General features: G+C 35.8%; 3 protein-coding genes across 3 annotated transcripts; 2 read left to right on the forward strand and 1 right to left on the reverse strand.

The window, feature by feature from the left end:
* Positions 1-771: 771 nt before the first annotated feature.
* LOC103963582 lies at positions 772-1,541 on the reverse strand. Its single transcript, XM_009376443.3, has 2 exons — positions 1,154-1,541; positions 772-1,007 (listed from the first exon to the last, which is right to left on the reverse strand). The coding sequence occupies exons 1-2, from the start codon at positions 1,421-1,423 to the stop codon at positions 843-845; spliced, it is 435 nt and encodes a 144-aa protein (XP_009374718.2). The 5' UTR covers positions 1,424-1,541; the 3' UTR covers positions 772-842.
* A 961-nt stretch (positions 1,542-2,502) lies between these two features.
* On the forward strand, positions 2,503-6,258 carry LOC103963397 (putative PAP-specific phosphatase, mitochondrial). Its single transcript, XM_009376246.3, has 7 exons — positions 2,503-3,482; positions 3,599-3,810; positions 3,979-4,038; positions 4,804-5,189; positions 5,487-5,565; positions 5,646-5,696; positions 5,925-6,258. The coding sequence occupies exons 1-7, from the start codon at positions 3,140-3,142 to the stop codon at positions 6,078-6,080; spliced, it is 1,287 nt and encodes a 428-aa protein (XP_009374521.3). The 5' UTR covers positions 2,503-3,139; the 3' UTR covers positions 6,081-6,258.
* Positions 6,259-15,059: 8,801 nt separating this feature from the next.
* Positions 15,060-16,822, forward strand: LOC103963302 (transcription factor MYB102). The gene is made up of 3 exons (XM_009376146.2): positions 15,060-15,401; positions 15,536-15,665; positions 15,839-16,822. Exons 1-3 carry the CDS (start codon positions 15,269-15,271, stop codon positions 16,632-16,634), a joined length of 1,059 nt encoding a protein of 352 aa, XP_009374421.2. The 5' UTR covers positions 15,060-15,268; the 3' UTR covers positions 16,635-16,822.
* The last annotated feature ends 3,088 nt before the right edge of the window (positions 16,823-19,910 follow it).

Consider the following 19,910-nt stretch of genomic DNA (forward strand, 5'->3'; position numbering starts at 1 on the left):
TTAATCTGAAAGCTGGAAATTAAAAATAATGTGCGGACGATATAAAAAAATGTAGATAGCACAACTCATTAAAAATATAACTAAAACAAAAACCGTGATTGATTCTATGGTATCAAAATAAGCTAAATACATTTTGCTCCCCAATGTCCAAAGCGTGACAAAAGCATTATATATGATATAGTTCGGTTTGTTTTAGTCGTTTGCATAAAAATAAAATTGAACGAAGCCAAATCAATTGTAGTTTAGAACCGTTCTCGCTCTAGTGTTGAGTTTGAGTATCGCTTCCTTGCTCATAGGTGTGCTAGAGACCACTTGGGTTTGCTTCCTTCTTGATGAGCTTGGTGTTCTCTTGTATACTCCTATCTAATGATATTGTGATAATTTGAGTGCCACTAATCATGATGCTAATCCAGTTCATCATACTCGTAAACGTCACATCAATCTCGATTATCACGTTGTCCTTGAAAATGTTGCTCACTAATGCTCCTTATTGGCCTTGTCATGGGCTCCTTTGTTCCAAAGTCCAATCCAACTCGTCCATTGGGGTGTGTGTAAGATTAGACTTAATTAATCCAGAATCATCTCTACGATTATAACATGCAATATTTAAATGTAGTTTCCAATTGTTACTAGTGTAAGGTTATACCAAAATAGGGGTTAATATAACTCGACCTATATTGTAATATTTTTTCGCACATCAATACAATGAGTCATGATTCTACAATATCCCACCCCTAATTCAGTCGAAAGAGTTGAATCAAAAACTGAATGTCGTTTCACAAAATCTTTGGCTCATGGTATCAAATATTATAAATATACCATCTTACAAGTTAATCAAATAATTAAAATAGCTCAGAATCATCCCACTGGAGGACAGCAGAGTCCAAGTTCTGCTCTCTTTTCAACTTATCCTTCACAAACCAGTCACATACCTTCCCAGCATTTAGCTCCTCAATTTCGCATCCTTCTTGTTCTGATATCACTCTCAGCAAATTCAACGACGATATCTACGCGCACAATCAAACTTGTTATCTACGAGATTTGACCATAAACTTTTAAAACGTTAAATTTAACGTACAGATTTATCAAAGTGAAATGTGAAAATCGTTGCGGAACATAAAGAAGTGGAAAATGTAACAAAAGAAAATAGTACCGTTAAACGACATAGAAATCTTTCGTGAGTGCTGAGACCGGAGATTTCTACCAGACCAGCTTCTTCTAGGGTTAAGAAAGGTCGTCTTTCTTTCTTCTCTGCTTCTCCTTTTCCACTACTTGCCCTCACGCCAAGTCTTCTTTCATGAGGAGACAATACCCTGCATGGGGCGAAAACGGTACTTTGCGGTTTTGCTAGGTTTTGAAGACGACGTGAGTCGGAGAGGAATGGTGAGTTGCAACGGCTATTACAAGGCTTCACTGAGAACATGTTTCCGACTAAGAGTAAATGTGGTTGCAGTGGCAAACGAGAGAGAAGAAGAAAAAGCTTATCGGTTTTGTTGTCAAGGTTTATTATTTGTGGTGGAGGCTGAAGAGAGAGAGAGAGAGAGAGAGAGAGAGAGAGAGAGATTTTGGGATTTGGATTGCTAGATTGCCAGGTAGATTGAGCTTAACTGGATCATGTGGCACGAATGGACTATAGGTTTGGACTGGGTCAAAGTGAACATAATTGACATCTCCCTTTTATAAATTAGCCCATCGTTTTTGGCGTACACAGATTTTTGCTTTAACTCTTGTTTATTAATTTTTTTCAATTCATGAGATTCGATGAGAATAAATTAATAAGATGTGTGAGAGGTAAAAATAAATTTATGGATAGCAGCAGCACCACCTTTTATTCTTACAAACTCAAATGATACGATTAGAATGATTAATTTGTCAAAAATCATTAGATTCTACATTTATTGTAGCTTATACCTTAAATATGATCCAATTTTAGAGAGTAAACGAGGCCAAAGTTAATCAAATGGAAACTAATTTTCACAGATATTTCTTAACGCAAAGAACTAAAAAAAATGTATGAAAACCACTTCTCACCTCCCCAATGAAATATATGAACTTTTCGTCCATGTCATTCATTGGGATGGAAGCAATTGGATTAAAATTAAATGAGATACAGGATTATTTTTCATGTATATATTGATCGCTGGTTTAGAAATACTTTTAAAGTGTAATTAAAAGCATTTAAAAAATATTTTTAAATTCTAAAATCATTAGGTGCTACTATACAAAAGTAAGATCTATATACAAATCCAGAAAAAAAATAATTCAAGCACTGGATCCAAAGAATTCATGTACATACATTAACATTATGACATACATAACATACATACATCATGCATACACACACCTCTGTATAACCTACACAAAATCAACTCACACATTTCGCCTCTAAAAAATTTTACAAAAATAAAAACGCATGCAGAGATCATCAATTGGGAGCCCAACAGCTCAAGAACATCACTGTCCTGAGCGACTCCTCCGCTTCCTTAACCCTCTCACTACTCTTTCCGGCCCCCTTCAAACCGCCACCCAAATCCAGCGACGCCGATAACCGCCACGCCTGGTTCGAATCCCTCGCGGACTTAACGGTCGAATCGCCACACTTCGGAGCCTGGTCTTTGATCCCCTGCATCGCCCTCAGAGCTGCCTGGTGCACCACTCTGCTCGCGTACCTCAAGCTCATAACCCAGATCACAAATATTTCAGTAGATCAAAAGGGCTGTAGTTGCAAATCAAATTAACAGGGAGATCAATAATTTACTTGCATTTATAGAGAGAGAAAGTAGAAGATGAATCCCGGGTTTTGGAAATCTGTGGTTTGTTGACCGCTAAGATTTGGCCAGCAAACGGCTGCGATGTCCCTATCACAGCGGACTTTGCGATGGAAAATTGGGGGTCGCTGGGCCTGATTCGTTGTGCGACGGACACGTGTCTGTGGATGAGCCCAAATGTTTTGGATAAGGACAAGAATATCTACGTAGGATTATCGCATGTTTGTCTTCCGGATCTTACCAAACTTTGTTGTCTCATAATTGGGCTGGGCTGCATAACATAAGATTTTGGGCCTATGAAATTTCAGCTCGGCCCAATATTTTTTACAAAAACAGAACTTACAAGGCCCAATTTCTAGCCCACTGTCTCAATGCAGTCTCCACCAACGAGTTTTCAACGACTCATTTACAGCCGGCCGTTAAAATTCGCCATGATTTTTGTGCAGTCAGCCCGCCATTTTTCGACCGTCCGATTCACTCGGCCCGATTCGGCACTTCGCCGGCGGCGCTTCCGCGTGAGGTCGAGTTTGCCGTTCGGAACCGAAAAGGCCAACTACTATCGAGAGCTGGAAGCTGCCGTCGATGCCGTGGAGAGAGCTTGCGCGCTCTGCGTTGACATCCAGTCGTCGGTGCTTCAACGGCGGGTCGTTGAAAAGACCGACCAGACTCCGGTGACGGTGGCGGATTTTGGAGTCCAGGCTCTCGTCAGTTTGGGTAAAATTGCTAATTGGTCCTTTAATTCTATTTTTTTAAAGCAAGTCCTTTTATTATTTGTATTTAGTTTTGGAGTTCTATAAATGGAGCTGGTGTGGACCTTGTGGTGGTTGCAGAACTTGGGAAACGATTCCCTTTGATTCCATTCGTGGCGGAAGAGGACTCGGCGTTTGTTCGTTCGAAAAAACTGGTGGAGCCAGTGCTCAATGCGGTGCTTGACAAATCTAGTTGTGGAGAGAACCCATGGACGGCTGATGAAGTATTGGAAGCCATTGACAGAGGTGGTCCGGAGGGTTTTGCTTTCGGAGCTCAGCCCGCCACTTATTGGGTTCGTTTTCGGATTTGCATTTGCATTGTATGATTGAATTAAACGTTACCAAGATGTGCAGCTTTGTATGTGACCCTTTTGCTATTTGGTTATCATGCTTTAATTCATGGTGCTCGCAGTTGGATTTTTACTTTGCTGCATTGTACTGAATTGAGAAATGTAATGCAGGTACTTGACCCCATTGATGGCACAAAAGGATTCGTGAAGGGAAATCCGGCGTTATATGTGGTATGTCTTACTAACTTAGAAAAAGTTGCATTGAGTTTCTATCTTTCGCTTTTCGGATATTTGGTCATTACAGTAAGTTTTGAATATGCTGGCACCTGTAGTTGACTTTGCTATGGAATACAGCATGGATGTTTTACGGTAAATTTGTGTTCATCGGTCGTCAAGTCGTAGTTATATAATTGTGTCATGTGTGATGTTAAATGATGCCGATTACCATATTTATATCTAAGCTTGTCAAGTGCTGTTAAGTCGACACTACTGAAATTATACTTACTCAACAGTTTGTGCTTCCAAAGAGAATGCAAGAAATCGACAGAAAATTGTGTATTTTGGTTGTGAATAGAATCAGATATATGCACAAGACGCAAAATCTACACTACGCAAGTACCAACTAAGAAGCAAAGATAAAAAGAGGGAACCTTAACCCAATTAAATAGGAACTTCAGATATATTATACCCAGTTATCTTCTTAGAAATCTATTTAATTCTAGTTTTCATATGGTGGAGGACTCTGAGATTACTTAATATCTTAGTGGTCAGATTGAAAAGCAATGTTAAAGGATATCCTTTCAAGTAACTCTGGTTGTTATGTTGCTTTCTTATCTAACAAAGGCAGGCCTACGGTGTTAAATGAACATGGTAAGAGCACTTTCATGTGTTGCGGAAAGAAATGATTCAAGCTATGTTTTTTCTAGATATTCGTTCCTGTTTTACTGAATTGCTTTCTACTATAAGAGTTGCCTATTAAATGGCTCAAATTTTCAGGTTGGCTTGGCACTTGTTGTTGACGGGGAGCTTGTGTTGGGTGTCATGGGGTGCCCAAACTGGAAGAATGATATATCCAACAAATCCACCTCTGAAGTACAGGAAGAAAATATCACTCCACCTGGATCAGGGATTATTATGGTTGCTCATACAGGCTGTGGAACATGGACAAAACGTTTATCATCTGTACTAAATTCCACAGCCAAAATGCCTTATTCTTGGACTCAATGCTTTGTTGATGGGTCTTGTATTGTGGAAGAGGCACGATTTTCTATCCCAGATAGTGATGTATGGGAGTCATTTCCGCTATCATCTTTATTCAGATCAACTAATGCTGACAGCATTGACGAGGGAGAAATTCTTCTTGTAAAATCTTGTTGTGGAAGGTTTGTTGTTTGCCTAGTAGACAGCTGCTCCTAAAAAGTAGAACCTTTCAGATAGCTTGACATAGTTTTTACAGAATGTAGAGTTTTCACGACTTTATCACTAAATGCAACTCTTTCCTAGGATAGTCCTGGATTCTCAAGTTTGCAATAGACAAAGTTTCTTTTTATGTTGTGTAGCTTGACGCATTAGAATAAAGTTAACGGTCCCTATTTTGCAAATATTTCTATTACGAATCATGTTAATCTTCTTCGTCAATACTTAACTGGATTTATACCTTTCTTCTTTTCGGCCTGCAGTTTATCCAAGTATATGATGGTGGCTTCGGGCGTGGTATCTCTTCATATGCAGCGTATGAAAGTTCACAGAGTTACCAAGGTATTGCATTGCATTCCAGTTGTCAATAGACTATAGAAACTACACCAGTATGACTAACTTCAACGCGTCACAATTTATAGGCTTGGGATCACGTTGTTGGTATTATATGTGTGCACGAAGCAGGGGGAAAGGTATATTCTTCTATGGCTCTTTCTCAAGCATGAATTTGTTGCAAAGCTCTACAGTTGGATTGATACAAAACTGCAATGAGATTAACTAACGGAAATTTAGAAACAGAAAACGATAAAAATTGCAGACGAGCTTTTCTTATAGAACTTGTGCAACTTCTTTTTTGAGTGCTCTATATACATGGAATGACAAACTTGTTCCGTTTTAAAAAATTTCTCGTGTAAAAACAGGTGACTGACTGGAAGGGAGATGAACTTAATCTAGCAGCAGATGAAGTTGGACGGAGGAATATATACCCTTCCGGTGGAATCATTGCTTCTAATGGCACCTTGCATAACCGGCTTTTAGAGATGATGTCTTCCAGTTCGTCAACTGTTTCCCGGTGATCATTATTTCACCGTCGGTATTTCTTTGTTGTTTCAATATACGTTTGTAATAATTTGTTTAAAAAATGGGAATGAAAATCATTCTTTGGAATTTCATATGATATATTGATTCTTCATACACATTGTATGGGATACCAGATTCTTAACGAGGCAATGTAATAACCAAACTTTGACTGAACTGTTCTAATTTATTGGAGTGTCTTTGGTATGCTCGCACGTGAACTGTTTTTCTGACTTTGCACCACTTTTTAACTACGTTTTATTCTTGATTACTAAATGATAGCGTCAGTTGACTCAGTTGTTGATTTGTTACTGATTATTTTACAGTCAATTCTACATCAATTAACATTGTACTGATTTATGGCTCTAGTTTGAGAAATTTTTAAGTGTGCCGAGAACCTGGCCAGTACATCAAGTATCATAATATAAGTGGTAATAATTAAAAAAAGATCGGTAAAGCAATAGTCCCTGAACTTTGGGCTAATTGGAGCTTTGGTCCTTGTACTAAAAATCTGTGAGTATTAGTCCATGAACTTGTTATATTGTAAATTAATGGTTATTTTCGCTAACTTTGTAAGAACCTCCATCTACAATAAAGGGTTTAAATGGGCAAAATATGGATGGAAGTCCTAATGGAGCCAAGAGAACCATTGCTCCACATTATTACAAGTTAGGGACCAATATCACAAATTTTTAGTCTAGGGACTAAAGCTCTAATTGAGCTAAAGCTGAAAAACCATTACTCCAATTATCTTCAAAAATAATATAAAATTCCAACTATTAATATTACGATATTTAGTGTACTGGTATGTGTTCTAGTAAATTGAAATATTTCTTGAACAACTGATTTCTCAAAGCTCTTGTGGATGAATTCAAATGTAGCATATCAACATGTCGTGAGACCATTGGTTCATGAACATAGAAAGTCACAAAAGTGGGAATTGGATCCACTCCGGACCTTAGTGTCCGGAGCCTAGGGATCAAATCATCTGAGTCGTTGATTGGTGTGTAAAAGAAATCAGAGCCGTTAGTTTTGTGTGGCGGGCCAAGATAACAAGTTAATGGAGACCATTGGATTCAATTTGTGCGGCCCAGATGAATTGATCCCTAGACTTTGAACACTAAGGTCTAGAGCGGATCCAATTCCACACAAGTGAAGATCAATACTCATACATGGGAGAATTTTTTTATTATGACCGGAACACAGGTGGTACACCACGTGTTTTGTTGTAAATGGTGGGAAATTTTATTTTTTAAGTTATTAACTTTTTAACACACATATCCCACCATTTGTATAATGACATGTGGTGTACTACCTCATGTGCCGGTCACACTGAAAAATCTCTCCATACATGATCCCCTCCTTAGGGATCCTAGGGATCAACGAACACGGACCGTTGATCAAAAATAGTGCGGTCACAATTTTTTCCTTTTTTATATTTTTTACGCAAAACAACGGTGATTTACTTTTAAAAATATAAAAAACATTTAATTGGGACCGCACCACTTTTGATCAATGGTCCGTGTTCGTTGATCCCTAAGATCCCCAGAAAGGAGATCTGGCGAGGATCCAAATCCTTTCCAGAGGCCTCCATCAACCCATCAACATGCCCTACGTGTCCCCACAGATTGCTTACGTTGAACACCAATCTAGCTCCGATTTAATGAATCCCTTTCTACAGAAACCTCTTGAATCCTCTCGATTGAAGAGGGACTACGTACTACTGTCCAAAAGAAGAAGAAGAGGGACTACGTACTAATAAAGAAACAAAACACATATGTAAATATAAGAAGAAAGAAATTTAAAAATTTTGGATATTTTACTAACTAGCCTCGACTTAACTGGGGAACGTCTCAAATTGAACTCATAAAAACAACAGTAACAATGTATAATAATTGTAATGAGTTTGATCTTTTGTTGTGTTTTAAATTTTTTTTTATAAGATCGATATTTCCGTAGAAATATCAGAAGAATTGGAGAAAGATATGGAAAGGAGCCCCTAATGGAGAAACTCTAAAATTTCACCCAAAATCGACAAATTTCGTCGATATTAAGATATCTCGGTTAAATATTGACAAACTGTCATATACCTTCCCTAAAGTTTCATTTTGGATTTTCATGTTTTTTAGCAACTTCTATCATTTCCATTGAATGAAATAGATATCCATCAATATTTTCACAAATTTACATATCGATATTTCTACTAGTATCGATTATTTTAAACACTGATAATGATTTTCGAGAAAAAAAAAAAAACTGATTATGATTGTGGTAAATAAGGAAAAAAAACACTGATAATGTTATCTCTCACTTTGTAAGGAAGAAAAGAAAAGGTGAGAGATAATATTGTATCCTAATCGTTCATATTTTATATGTAGCTTTATTAGTAGTAACAGTGACAGTGCAACGCTTGGGATCTCGTATCTCAGGATACTTTAATTTATACGAACTCTGTCCACGAAATTGCATGGCAGCAAATAATTAATTACTCGTTAATCATTATTCAACGTTTGTTGTACAACTATTTGAAAAAAAAATTTCTACCAGATTTCTGTATTTTGGGGATCCAGTCAACATTACACGTATTGGCAACTACCTTGGGTTACATGATTGTACAAAGCAAAACCCTAAGATTTTAGACCACCAATTACAGGTTTTGGTATTATTCTATATGTAAGCATCAGAGCTTAGTATTTTAAGTACTGATGCTGGAGTAGTGATCAACAATTAGTCATAATAATTAGGCAACTTTGAGTACTTAATTACTTGGTGTTGTCTCCGTGACGCCAAACATGGAGACAGTTTAACCTCAAACTATGCTGAGTCTACAGTTGCGTATGTTTATCGCAAACTACCATAGTCTTGTTTTCTTTGTTTCAATACAAAAGAATCAAACATTTGACCTAGTTAAATTCTAATCCATTTTTCACTCACTGTTTTAATGTTTGAAGGTGAGCACTGTTCTAAAATCTCTGTCTAGCCTAGGCGGTTGGCCATCGTCCCGATTAATCCTAAAAGTTTGAAAATTAAGAAATGACGTCTAGACCCGCCTAGTCGTCTGCCTAAACCCACCTAGGCACCTACCGAGAACCGCCTAGGTTTCCATGTTTTTAGTATGTTAATACTTTATAATCTATATGTCATTTTAGTTTGCAATTTATGTATCTTAATACAATTATGTATTTTTTTAGAGTATAACTATATGTTATATAATAAAATTTAGTTAAGATTAAAAAAAAACCGTCAAGGCCCCCCCTAGACACCTAGGCACCAGGTCCCTGCCCACTGCTCAACTAGCGCCTAGCGCCTTTTAGAACTTTGAAGGTGAGTTTTGTCACCCGCCCGTTTGGGATGAGATCTTATTAACAAAGAGTAATGCTATGTAGATCAAATTTGTAGACTAAATTTGCAAACCAAATGATGTGTCACCAATAAAAAAATAAGCATGGTATTCAAAACTTAAGTAATAATCCAATCATCAACTTTCATGTCATTTGGTTTATAAAATTTGATTTAGAAATTTGGTCTCCTTAGCATTATTTTTTTTTTATTAATCTAAGAATTTAGGATGTGCTAAATTTAACTTCAACATAAGGTGATGATGAATCTCTCACCAATACTAAGCTTAAGCTCCATGCATCCAGTTACTTTGTAATGCTCTACTTAATTACATATACCCACACTAGTTCGTTTTTCACCTGTTGTTTCCACATAGACTAAGTCTTAATCCAACTATTCTTCATATCTACCCAGCATATATATATTTGTATCACCCTTTAAATAGAGGAGTAGACCTACCACGGTTACAATCGACATCTCTCTTGTCCTTTGGATGACTACTATATAAATTGAGTATAAATCTAGCTACATTTGGGGTTTGAAAATAACACAAACGTACAATAAAAAAATAATGGGTAAGAAGGGCATGCAAGCAAAGGTGTGTGATTGGCTTGGAGATTATAAGCGTTTCCTTGAAAAGATTAAAGTGCAGACCTTAGTAGACGACTAAAATAATATTTGACCGTACATGGTTCCTATATCCTAAGATACAAGGGTGAATAAGAGATGGTTTTTTAACGACATGAACAGTATTTTAGTTTAATTCAAGAGTAATGCTAAGGAGACTAACTATTTAGATCAAAATTTTATCAATTATATTATGTGGTTGTCAACGATTGAATTATTACTCAAGTGTTGATTGACATGCTTAATTCTTATTAGTGACACATCACATCGTTTGCAAATTAGGCTTAAAATTTTGATCTACCTAGCATTACTCTTAATTTAAACTAGAGTTAGTGCTAAATAAATTAACTTTTTAAATTAAATTTGTAAACCATATAATATGTCATCAATACAAAATAAGCAAGTTAATCAACATTTAAGTAATAATTCAATTCTCAACAACTACATCATATGATTTATAAAATCAACAATCACGTCATATAATTTATAAATTTGGTCTAAAAAATTGGTCTTCCTAACATTATCCCTAAAGCATTGAAACCAATAAGAAGTGAACAGTAAGGATCCAGTAGACATATGTCCAATTAAAAGTTAATTTGTAATAGCAGAAGTTTAAAAACTCAAGATTAGTTTAATGGGTTTTTTAAGTTGACTAAATGCGGTGGCAGTAGAACTGCTGGTTGGATGACCCAAATGCTTCCAGATTAACAGATGGCTTATTAAGGAAGTTTAACAGAAGAAACCCTAGCTCATCGCATAAACACATTCATCGATTCCCCGATTAAGCTATTAAATAATGTATTAAACTTAACAGAGAAATTAAATTTAATAAAGTACAGATTAGACTTTTATACGTCATAAAAGGAGAGACCTGTTATGTTTTGTTGTTAGGAACTAACGTCTTGCGCTAAGACACGTAACAAGCAAAGTTTCCAGTTTCATTCCACGTAATCTATAGGATGATTAAACTACTCAAAGTCCCCAGATTCGTACACCAGAGATCGTCATGCATGCATTTTATTTTTTATCGACCTCTCTCTCTCTCTCTCTCTCTCTCTATCTCTATATATATATATATATATATATATATATCTATATTGTTATGTTATTTAACCTAACATATTTGGCAAGAAAAAGATAGAGATTATGCATGTGAGTTACGTGGAATTTTGTTCAAGCTGTTAGGGACGGCTTCGAGCTAGCTGAAGTGCTGAACGATATCTGTAAAGTAATGGTATAGTGATACAGTCCATCTTAAATAAGAAAAAAAAATCGAAAATGTTTGTGTATTTTATTCAGTCTCCTTCTATTCATTCATGTGGGACCTTTGCTATATATGGCTGTGATTGGTCAACCTATGATATCCCTTTCTTAAATAATATAAATCATGTTTCTTCTTGATAGATACATAATCAAGCTAGACAAAGAGTGTGGGTTCAGTGAAGATAATAATCATTTTATTGTCACCTATAGGTTTGAGTGGTTTATACATATTCAATTAAGCCTTTTTATCTAAAATGATTTTGAAGATTGATATAATTCCTCACTTTGATCTATAAAATTTAAAATCTGTAGAAGTGGTTCGTAAGACTATCCATCATCAATCATTTTTTGGTCATTTTTTTAGAAATCTTCATTAAATTGGGGGTGTTTGTTTTAAATCAACACCTTTCATTGAACTGGTGATTTCTTCAATTTAACGGATAACTTTCACAAAAGGACCAAGATGGTTGACAGTGGACAATCAGGGACCAAAGTGAAGAGTTATGATAATCTAAGAAACTATGTCGGCTAGCAAGCCTTCAATTAATTTTCGATCTAGTGGTAATTATTTCTATTATGCAGTTCACATTATTGCGAAAATGATATATATTTTTTATAAATTTGATATCTAATCGTGGTATTCAACTTTTATAGTCAATTAATTCTTGACCTAGTGGTAATTATCTCTGTCATGTTAGCGAGGGGTTTGTCACACAAATATATATCCTTGTAAAACATATACAAATTTGTATTGGAACTGGTTCAACGTAACATTTAAGTTAAATCTTCTGAACATAATAAGGGTTGTATAGTCACTTTCTATAATTAGCCTAATAATACTATTCTTAATCCATTCGGGAATTTCATAAGCAAACCATACACAATTATTGCTCAACCAGTTCCCCTTAAGTCAATGAAGTTGAGTTCTTGACGTTTTACGTGACGTGATAGCCAAATGTTTGAGAGTGAGAGTGGAACATGGTAAGCAATGATAAAGTCAAAACTATTTTTATTTTATATAGACTGCAAAATCAAACTTTTTTTTAGGAAAAGTACAATGTTGAATATAGGGCATTAGAAATACACATCATGAATAACTCGGTCCCTAAGAAATCCTTGTACATTGGATTTAAAAACTTACAATAAAGTATCAGTAATTGCAAAGCAATAAGTACACTTCAAGCACTCATCCAAGCTTGTCGGGAATTGCAAGATTAAACAGATCAATAAAACCGTTAAATCTCGTGTTACACAAAGATCATGTTAATACAAAATCTCAAATCATGGTGGGACAAGGAGTAGGATGCACATGGGCTATCGCATCACTTAATCACCGCCACAGCCTCTGTACACCAAGTGAAGTAAATCCAGAAAATCAAACAACCAAACTTAAACATCAAATTTTTTTTTTTTTTTAAATTGTTTCCTGTGAGTTGGTCTTCTTGTCTTTATTTTTTTTACAAAAAATAATATAATTTACATTAATTCATCTAAACAACAAAGAAAGGAGGGTCAAAACTCGTAATTCAGTAAGTTATTAAAAAAATGTGCTATCTACTACTTATAGGGTTGGCCTTAATTTCTTGTCTTTTGAACTAGCTAGTGTCCAACATGTGACTACCTCACTACCTTTTTTTTGTTCAATATTGTTATTTTTACAAAATTATATTAAAATCTGGATAACCTTTGTTATGTGTATAATAAATGCTCCCATATTCCATCAAACACCAAACTCGATTATTGCCGCCTTCACATAAATGCTTCTCCTCAATCTCACGTATTTAAAAGAATCTCCAGTTTGTGCAGTGTCACAGTGATTGTTTTTGCCTGAGTTGTCCTATCCGTTCATCGGATTGTGCCGTGTTGCGGTTCCTTTCTTAGAGTAGTTTAGTTTAGTTTTGTGTAGTTCTATTGTCTTGCCTAGTATGTGTTGTAGCCTCACTGCAGCGATTGCTGAATTTAGTTTTTTGTTTTGAGCGATGAGTTATGTGATCTTGTCTACTAATGATGACTTTATGTGGTCTCGCTTCTATGATGACTTTATATGGCCGCACTATTCGGTCGTGACCGTTTAGAATTCGCCAATATAAATATGTTATATCTATCACTTTGTGATAGATTTGTAGAGGTGATGTGCAAAGTTCTAGTACATATGGTATATGTTTAGGGGTTTTACATACTATTATTGTCTTGTTTGTGCAAATTCAACTATAGATCATTTTCTTGGTCACTGAATTATTGCACCCAATTGGTATCTATGTATTATTTTGAGATGATTAATGAAATATCAAACTATCGTTGCTCGTTGGAAAAAAAAAAAAAAAAAAAAAGATCTCCCATAGACTGACTGCCTACTCGGTTGGCAACGTCCGTAGAACAAATTTACAGAAGAAACAAATTTCTCAAAAACGTTGAAATCTGCCATGCCCTCTACTAACTACTTACACGAAATTACCACGACATCATTTTATGCAAGAGATACCAATATATTATATTATATATATCACAAATCTTTATAGTTGTTTTAACTTATCTTAGTACTAATCAATCTTAATTTTATATAATTTTCGACCAAAAGCATGCTATTGATTGAAGGTAAAGAATTAGAACACATACAAAGAAAATAAGGTGCATAGAGGGACAGCGTTAAAACTTTATCAAGACTTTTAAACCTGTCGAATGAAAAATATGCCCACACCAAAAAATTACAGACGAGAGATGTCCTAAGTCTATGATATCGGGTGATTCTTCAAACCAAGCAACATCTTGCTCGCGATTTAAGTCACACATCGCCAATCTATGTGCCCCAATTTGCTTTCTCTAATAATAAGTCTTGTCTTAATTTATATAATTAAACACAATAATTGAGTTAGCTTTAAATTTTTTATTATACCTACCTCCATGGCTCGTGATATATGTCTTGGCTCGAGCCATGCAGGAGGGACAAAGAAGACACGACGCCGTGAATGTCAAGTTCCAGTAAGGACAATATATTGGTCAGCTCACAAGTCACAAGAGGAGGGGTACGTGGCACCAATACTTGCATTATCTTCTTATGTCGATGACAGCTGAAAGCCCCTTCCCTGATATGAATGCAGAAAGCCACGACCCACAGAAACACTACACAATCCCGCTGGAAAACGATAACCCTAGAAGTAAAATCCAATAAATTAATAATTACAAATAATAACATACAGACCTAAGTGATCGCACATGATCTCTGTAACGCTAGAGGGATCATCTACTTAAATTGTATTTTATAATTATATGATGCGTTTGTTGATGATTAAACCATTACTTAAGTGTTTGATTAACGTACTTATTTCTTATTAGTCAGAAATTACATGATTTATAAATGTCATGTAAAAATATGATTTATATAACATTTTTTTTCTGAAAATAGAAATAGAATTATTATTCATCAATTAATTAATTAAAATATTTTATCATGCATGCTATGCATGGTCATGGATGATGGGTCGGTACAAAATTATTTTACATATATAAATACAGACAAATCTAAACTAAAATATCAGATTAATAAGGGAGAGAGAGGGATTGGAGTTGAAAACTTATTGAATCTTGATGATGACAATATGTTGAGCTTCTGAAAGAAGGACACGTACCCATGTTGATAAACAGGACGGCACCGAATCCTTTTGACTTCCTCCTTTTTTTTCATTTCATTTCATTGCCTTCACTGGCTTTCCTATTTATACACCAACGTCTATCATACAGACCCTACGATCTAATCTGCATCGATCCATTCTTCTCTCTCTCTCTCTCTCTCTCTCTCTCTCTCTCACACTAAACCCTTCATAAATTTGACCCATGTTTCTCAATGACAGTTGAGCACACAGTACTTTTAAGCTAGTATATATTTAAGCTTGTGGGTACTGGAGCACTAGGATTTCAAAAGCAAAGCCAGAGAGCTATTTCAAACAAAAACTTGAACACCATGGGAAGAACACCTTGCTGTGACAAAAATGGCCTCAAGAAAGGCCCGTGGACGCCGGAGGAGGATCAGAAACTCATGGATTATATTCAGAAACATGGTTATGGCAACTGGAGAACCCTCCCAAAGAATGCAGGTAATTAGTCATATATTGTATATACGAGGCTTCATGTTTAATTTATTTATTTTATTAACTTGTTTGGTACATATATGGTTCAAATAATCGGTAACGGGGTTTAACTATGTTTTGTTACTTTCAATTCTGTTTAGGGCTACAAAGATGCGGGAAGAGCTGCCGTCTCCGGTGGACAAACTATCTCCGACCGGACATCAAACGAGGTCGGTTTTCATTCGAAGAGGAGGAGACAATTATTCAACTCCATAGCATATTGGGCAACAAGTAAGCTAGCTAGCCTCCTTTTTTACTTTTCTATTCATATTATATGTTGAAACTTGAACTTCATTGTTCAATAGTAGCATAATAATTAGCATTCTATACTTCAGAATTCAACAATTGATTATTAATTTTATTTTTTTTGTCAAAACAATTAATTAATTCATTTTCATGAATAGATGGTCTGCTATTGCCGCTCGTTTGCCCGGAAGAACCGACAACGAAATCAAGAACTACTGGAACACGCACATTAGGAAGAGGCTTCTCCGAATGGGAATTGATCCTGTCACCCACAGTCCCCGTCTTGATCTTCTCGACTTCTCATCCATTCTCTACAACTCATCTCATCACCACCATCAAATGAACAACTTTTCAAGGTTGCTTGGCCAACCAATTGGACTCAACCCTGAGCTACTAAGGCTAGCCACTTCTCTAATCCAATCCCGTAGAGAAAACAATAGTAACCAAAATTTCGTTCTTCAAAATGCTCAAGAAAATGATTACCACCAAATCTGCAACCCCCAAATCCAACCTCAACAACCAGTTCAAGACAACGTTCCATACCCTAATGAAGTTTCACAACTCATGCAGCAGCAGCCCAATGTAGAGTACCCATCAAGCCTAAGTGATTTTAGGTCACAAAACTCTCAACTCAATGAGTGGCAAAGTAATGTGGGGACTTCAAATTTTACGGAAGAGTATGTTGAGTTACCAAGTTTTGCATACTTTGGGTCTGAACAGCATCAAACTGTTTTGGACCTTTCGCCGGAGACTTCAAATTTTCACTCCAACAACAGCAACCAGAACTTCAGCTTCACTTCAGTTTTCTCGACGCCTTCTTCAAGCCCGACGACTTTGAATTCGAATTCGACAACGTATTTCAACAGCGGCACAGAGGACGAACGTGAAAGCTACTGTAGCAACATGTTAAAGTTTGGGATCCCAGACATCTTGGGTGTTAATGAATTCATGTGATATTATTTACTATTACTTGTAAGTTTCTTACTGATCATTGGGATTGATCAAGCTGTTGATACGTGTAGAATTTGCTAAGAATGAATCAGTGCATTAGTTTTGGTAATTTTACTGTATCCTGAATCTCTCCAAGTTCTTCATGTCCCTTTTCTTCTTTAAATGGAAAGTTTCCATAATTATCTCCTTAATTAGTAGTTTATCTTATCAAGTATTATTTTATATTTTTGGTAATATGCTTATTTTATTCTAAATTCACGTCAAATACTTGGACAAATTGATGCCTGTTTATCAACGAAGACTAAAACCAAATACATACAATAATCGAATAGGATCTTTTCATCTGGCCGTTGATTATAATTAATCAATTAATTAGTACATAATAGTTGGTAGACTCACAAGAAGCATGACATTATAATAAATATGTCGCAGCAAAACAACTTTTCTTCTTCTTTTCCTTGCACAAATGAAGATTTTTCAGTGTGTCTGAAATACGAGGTGTAATACCACATGTTATTATACAATTAAATAATTTTTTTTTTTTTTCAAATGTTTTCAATTGTATAATGACATGTCCATATTCTACGCATACTGAAAAATCTTTCGCACAAATTAACAAATATATTAAAAATGGAGCCACAAAAACATATATTATTTACATCTAGCTATAAGAGGAAACTCAGGAAAGGCAAAAAGGGAAACTTGCACGTAGTAACAATGATCAAAGAGAAACAAAAGCTCAATGATTTGGTTTCTTGGTTCCGACAGTGAGTCTAAGGTTCCGGCGACAAGGCCGGAGGGATCAGACGGAATACGTGAGATCGACACCTGTCTGGGCCACCTGTATGGCGGAGTGTCGTTTTGACGTGCTAATAAAGTAATAGTTTGCATGAGGTTATAGAAATATGCGAGTTTGACAAAACGGGGAAAGTACGTGTCGTCCTCTGAGCAGTGAGTGTTATTACGTTACGGGGACCACGTAAGGGGAAACCCTAGCTTTATTGAAAAATCATGTCGTGGTTCTTGTGCCGGTTTTGTCATCTTTTATCTCATGTCCATCTCCATGCTATCCAGAAGTGCTGTATGATATCTGTATGCTAGCTGCTGTGGTGCATGCAGTGTCAACATTACGACCTAATATTAACTGCGTCAGCATCTAGGACACGTGGACTAGATAATGCAGACGTGGGTCCCATAAATGAGCTTGGGGTTGGACCGGTTCGGTTGACCCCGGTTGGATAAATCAGTGGTCCTATCAAGTTAAAAGTTTACAACCTATGAAGTGGTAGTGTAGTGTGGGCGTTGTGGCAGTGGCGGAAGGAGGAAGAAGAACAACAAGGAAAGCGTATGGTGGTGAGGCTTTTGACTACAAATTTGTTTCTACTATAAAATAATTTCAATAAGAATTTGGGGGGCTGATGATTATTAATTATTGATTAGCTTAAGTGGGGTCGCTTTGCTGTTCTTTCCATGTGCATATTATACTTCAAACCCTTTGGAAATTTGACTGTCCAAAATTCAGATATCGACATCAATTTCCATTGACAATAATATGTTGGGGACTTTTGTCATGCAATAATTTTCCCAGAATCAATGGACAGCTCATGATCACCATGCATGATTCACTTTTAATCTTGGTTTAGCCTTAATGAGATGACCACACCCTTTTTTTTTTTTTCTTTGGTGTAACCTTGATACCATATTTTTTCGAATGTACTCACATTATGTATTTAATTATGTTTTTATTTATCAATATTATATACTTTAGGTTTGTGAAATATCAATTATATCATTGATTAATACGATAAAATTTGAATTAGTTAACTTACGTGGTGGTGTGACTGTCATACTTAAAAATTCATCAAAACTGTTGTTTCATATAGATGAGAGGGAGATTATACACATTTTTCACCAAATCATTTGTCTCCACTGGTTTTATCATTTGATGCATGACTTGTGTCCGAGACTTGCATGGCATGGACTCTCTTACAAGTTAATCCAAAGAGAGTATAAAATGAAATGAAAGGGAGTAAAAGGTTTACAAGACTCTCGAAGCCCTTGGTACTAATTAATTATACAATTGTCCAAGACTTCAAGTCACGTAAATTCAGTAAACCTTAATATTTTAGCTTCAGTTCTTCCTCCCCAAGGCATTGACACTTTGACACAAACACAAATGTGCATACGTGCAGAGAAATTACCTTGTGGCATAATTATAGTTACTGACCATTCATATACGAATTCGAAATATTTTCTCAACCGAATTCCTGAACCCTTTTTTCTTTTTCTTTTTTTTTTTTTTTTTTTTTAAGTCAAAGTGGTAGAAGATTTCATTGATAGGGAAAAAAGTACAAAAGAAAAGCAATCATTGCTCGGTTATACAATCCTTAAGTAAAGCATCTACAATGAAATCCAGAGGTTCTTCAATCCAAAGGCAGAGACTGCTGATGGAGAGGTCGAAGCGAAATCACCTTATTAGACGGTTAATTATGGATCTCATAATTATTGAATCTCAATTAGGTCAAGCATGGCGTATTAACACATCTCTTTTTACTTTTCTCATATTTCTTATTAATTATTATCATTTGATCATTTTCAATTCATTTTATCCAAGAATCAGGAAGTAAAAGGGATTTAACCCCTTCATGCATGTAAGCCGTGCATCATTTAGACGTCAAGGCAAATTAGGCAGCTGATTATGACGTATGAGCTGCCAAACTGACACGTGTCTCCAACTTGTCTGATATGTAAAACTAAATTTTCAAAAAGTTTATATATAAAATTACACTGTATAAATCATTTGTAGAATACAAGGTGCAATCCGGCTGGTCTTTGACCAATTGATAGAGTCAGAGAGACCCTTTTCCATATCTCTCACTTTCACCTCGACCGCCCAAAGAAAAAGCCCTTCGAACCTTTTGAATAAGCAAACTCCTAAAGTAGGGCATGTCTTTCAGCACCTGAGTTTTCTTTTGAACTCGAACCTTGTTGAGATGAAAAATTGACAATGCACTAATTATGCACTTTGACGGATAAAATTTGCACAAAGATTGAAATCATGCATGTTGAGAATAATAAGATTCAAATTGAATCTTGTCTACATAAGATGTTTTATGTTTAATTTTTTACGTTGGTAAATCACGTGATAATGATTAGAAAAAGATTAAAATATCTTTATAAATCTTTGGAACACTCAGGAAGGATACATCTACCAATGAACTGCTCTGATGAAACACCGGCTGTCCTCTTTCCAAAAGGGCCAAAAAAAGAAAAAAAAAG

Source organism: the organism of the source record quoted next, unplaced genomic scaffold (assembly GCF_019419815.1).
Source record: "Pyrus x bretschneideri cultivar Hongxiangsu unplaced genomic scaffold, Pyrus_bretschneideri_v1 Contig19, whole genome shotgun sequence".
Lineage (NCBI taxonomy): Eukaryota > Viridiplantae > Streptophyta > Magnoliopsida > Rosales > Rosaceae > Pyrus > Pyrus x bretschneideri.

Excerpts from the sequence above, each read along its gene's own strand:
- LOC103963397 (XM_009376246.3), top strand. The coding sequence starts at position 3,140 with ATGCAGTCTCCACCAACGAGTTTTCAACGACTCATTTACAGCCGGCCG. Across the intron at positions 3,811-3,978 it reads CTCAGCCCGCCACTTATTGG|GTACTTGACCCCATTGATGG; the intron begins GTTCGTTTTCGG and ends AATGTAATGCAG. Across the intron at positions 5,697-5,924 it reads TGCACGAAGCAGGGGGAAAG|GTGACTGACTGGAAGGGAGA; the intron begins GTATATTCTTCT and ends GTGTAAAAACAG.
- LOC103963582 (XM_009376443.3), bottom strand. The coding sequence starts at position 1,423 with ATGTTCTCAGTGAAGCCTTGTAATAGCCGTTGCAACTCACCATTCCTC. Across the intron at positions 1,008-1,153 it reads GATTTCTATGTCGTTTAACG|ATATCGTCGTTGAATTTGCT; the intron begins GTACTATTTTCT and ends TTGTGCGCGTAG.
- LOC103963302 (XM_009376146.2), top strand. The coding sequence starts at position 15,269 with ATGGGAAGAACACCTTGCTGTGACAAAAATGGCCTCAAGAAAGGCCCG. Across the intron at positions 15,402-15,535 it reads AACCCTCCCAAAGAATGCAG|GGCTACAAAGATGCGGGAAG; the intron begins GTAATTAGTCAT and ends AATTCTGTTTAG. Across the intron at positions 15,666-15,838 it reads CATAGCATATTGGGCAACAA|ATGGTCTGCTATTGCCGCTC; the intron begins GTAAGCTAGCTA and ends TTTCATGAATAG.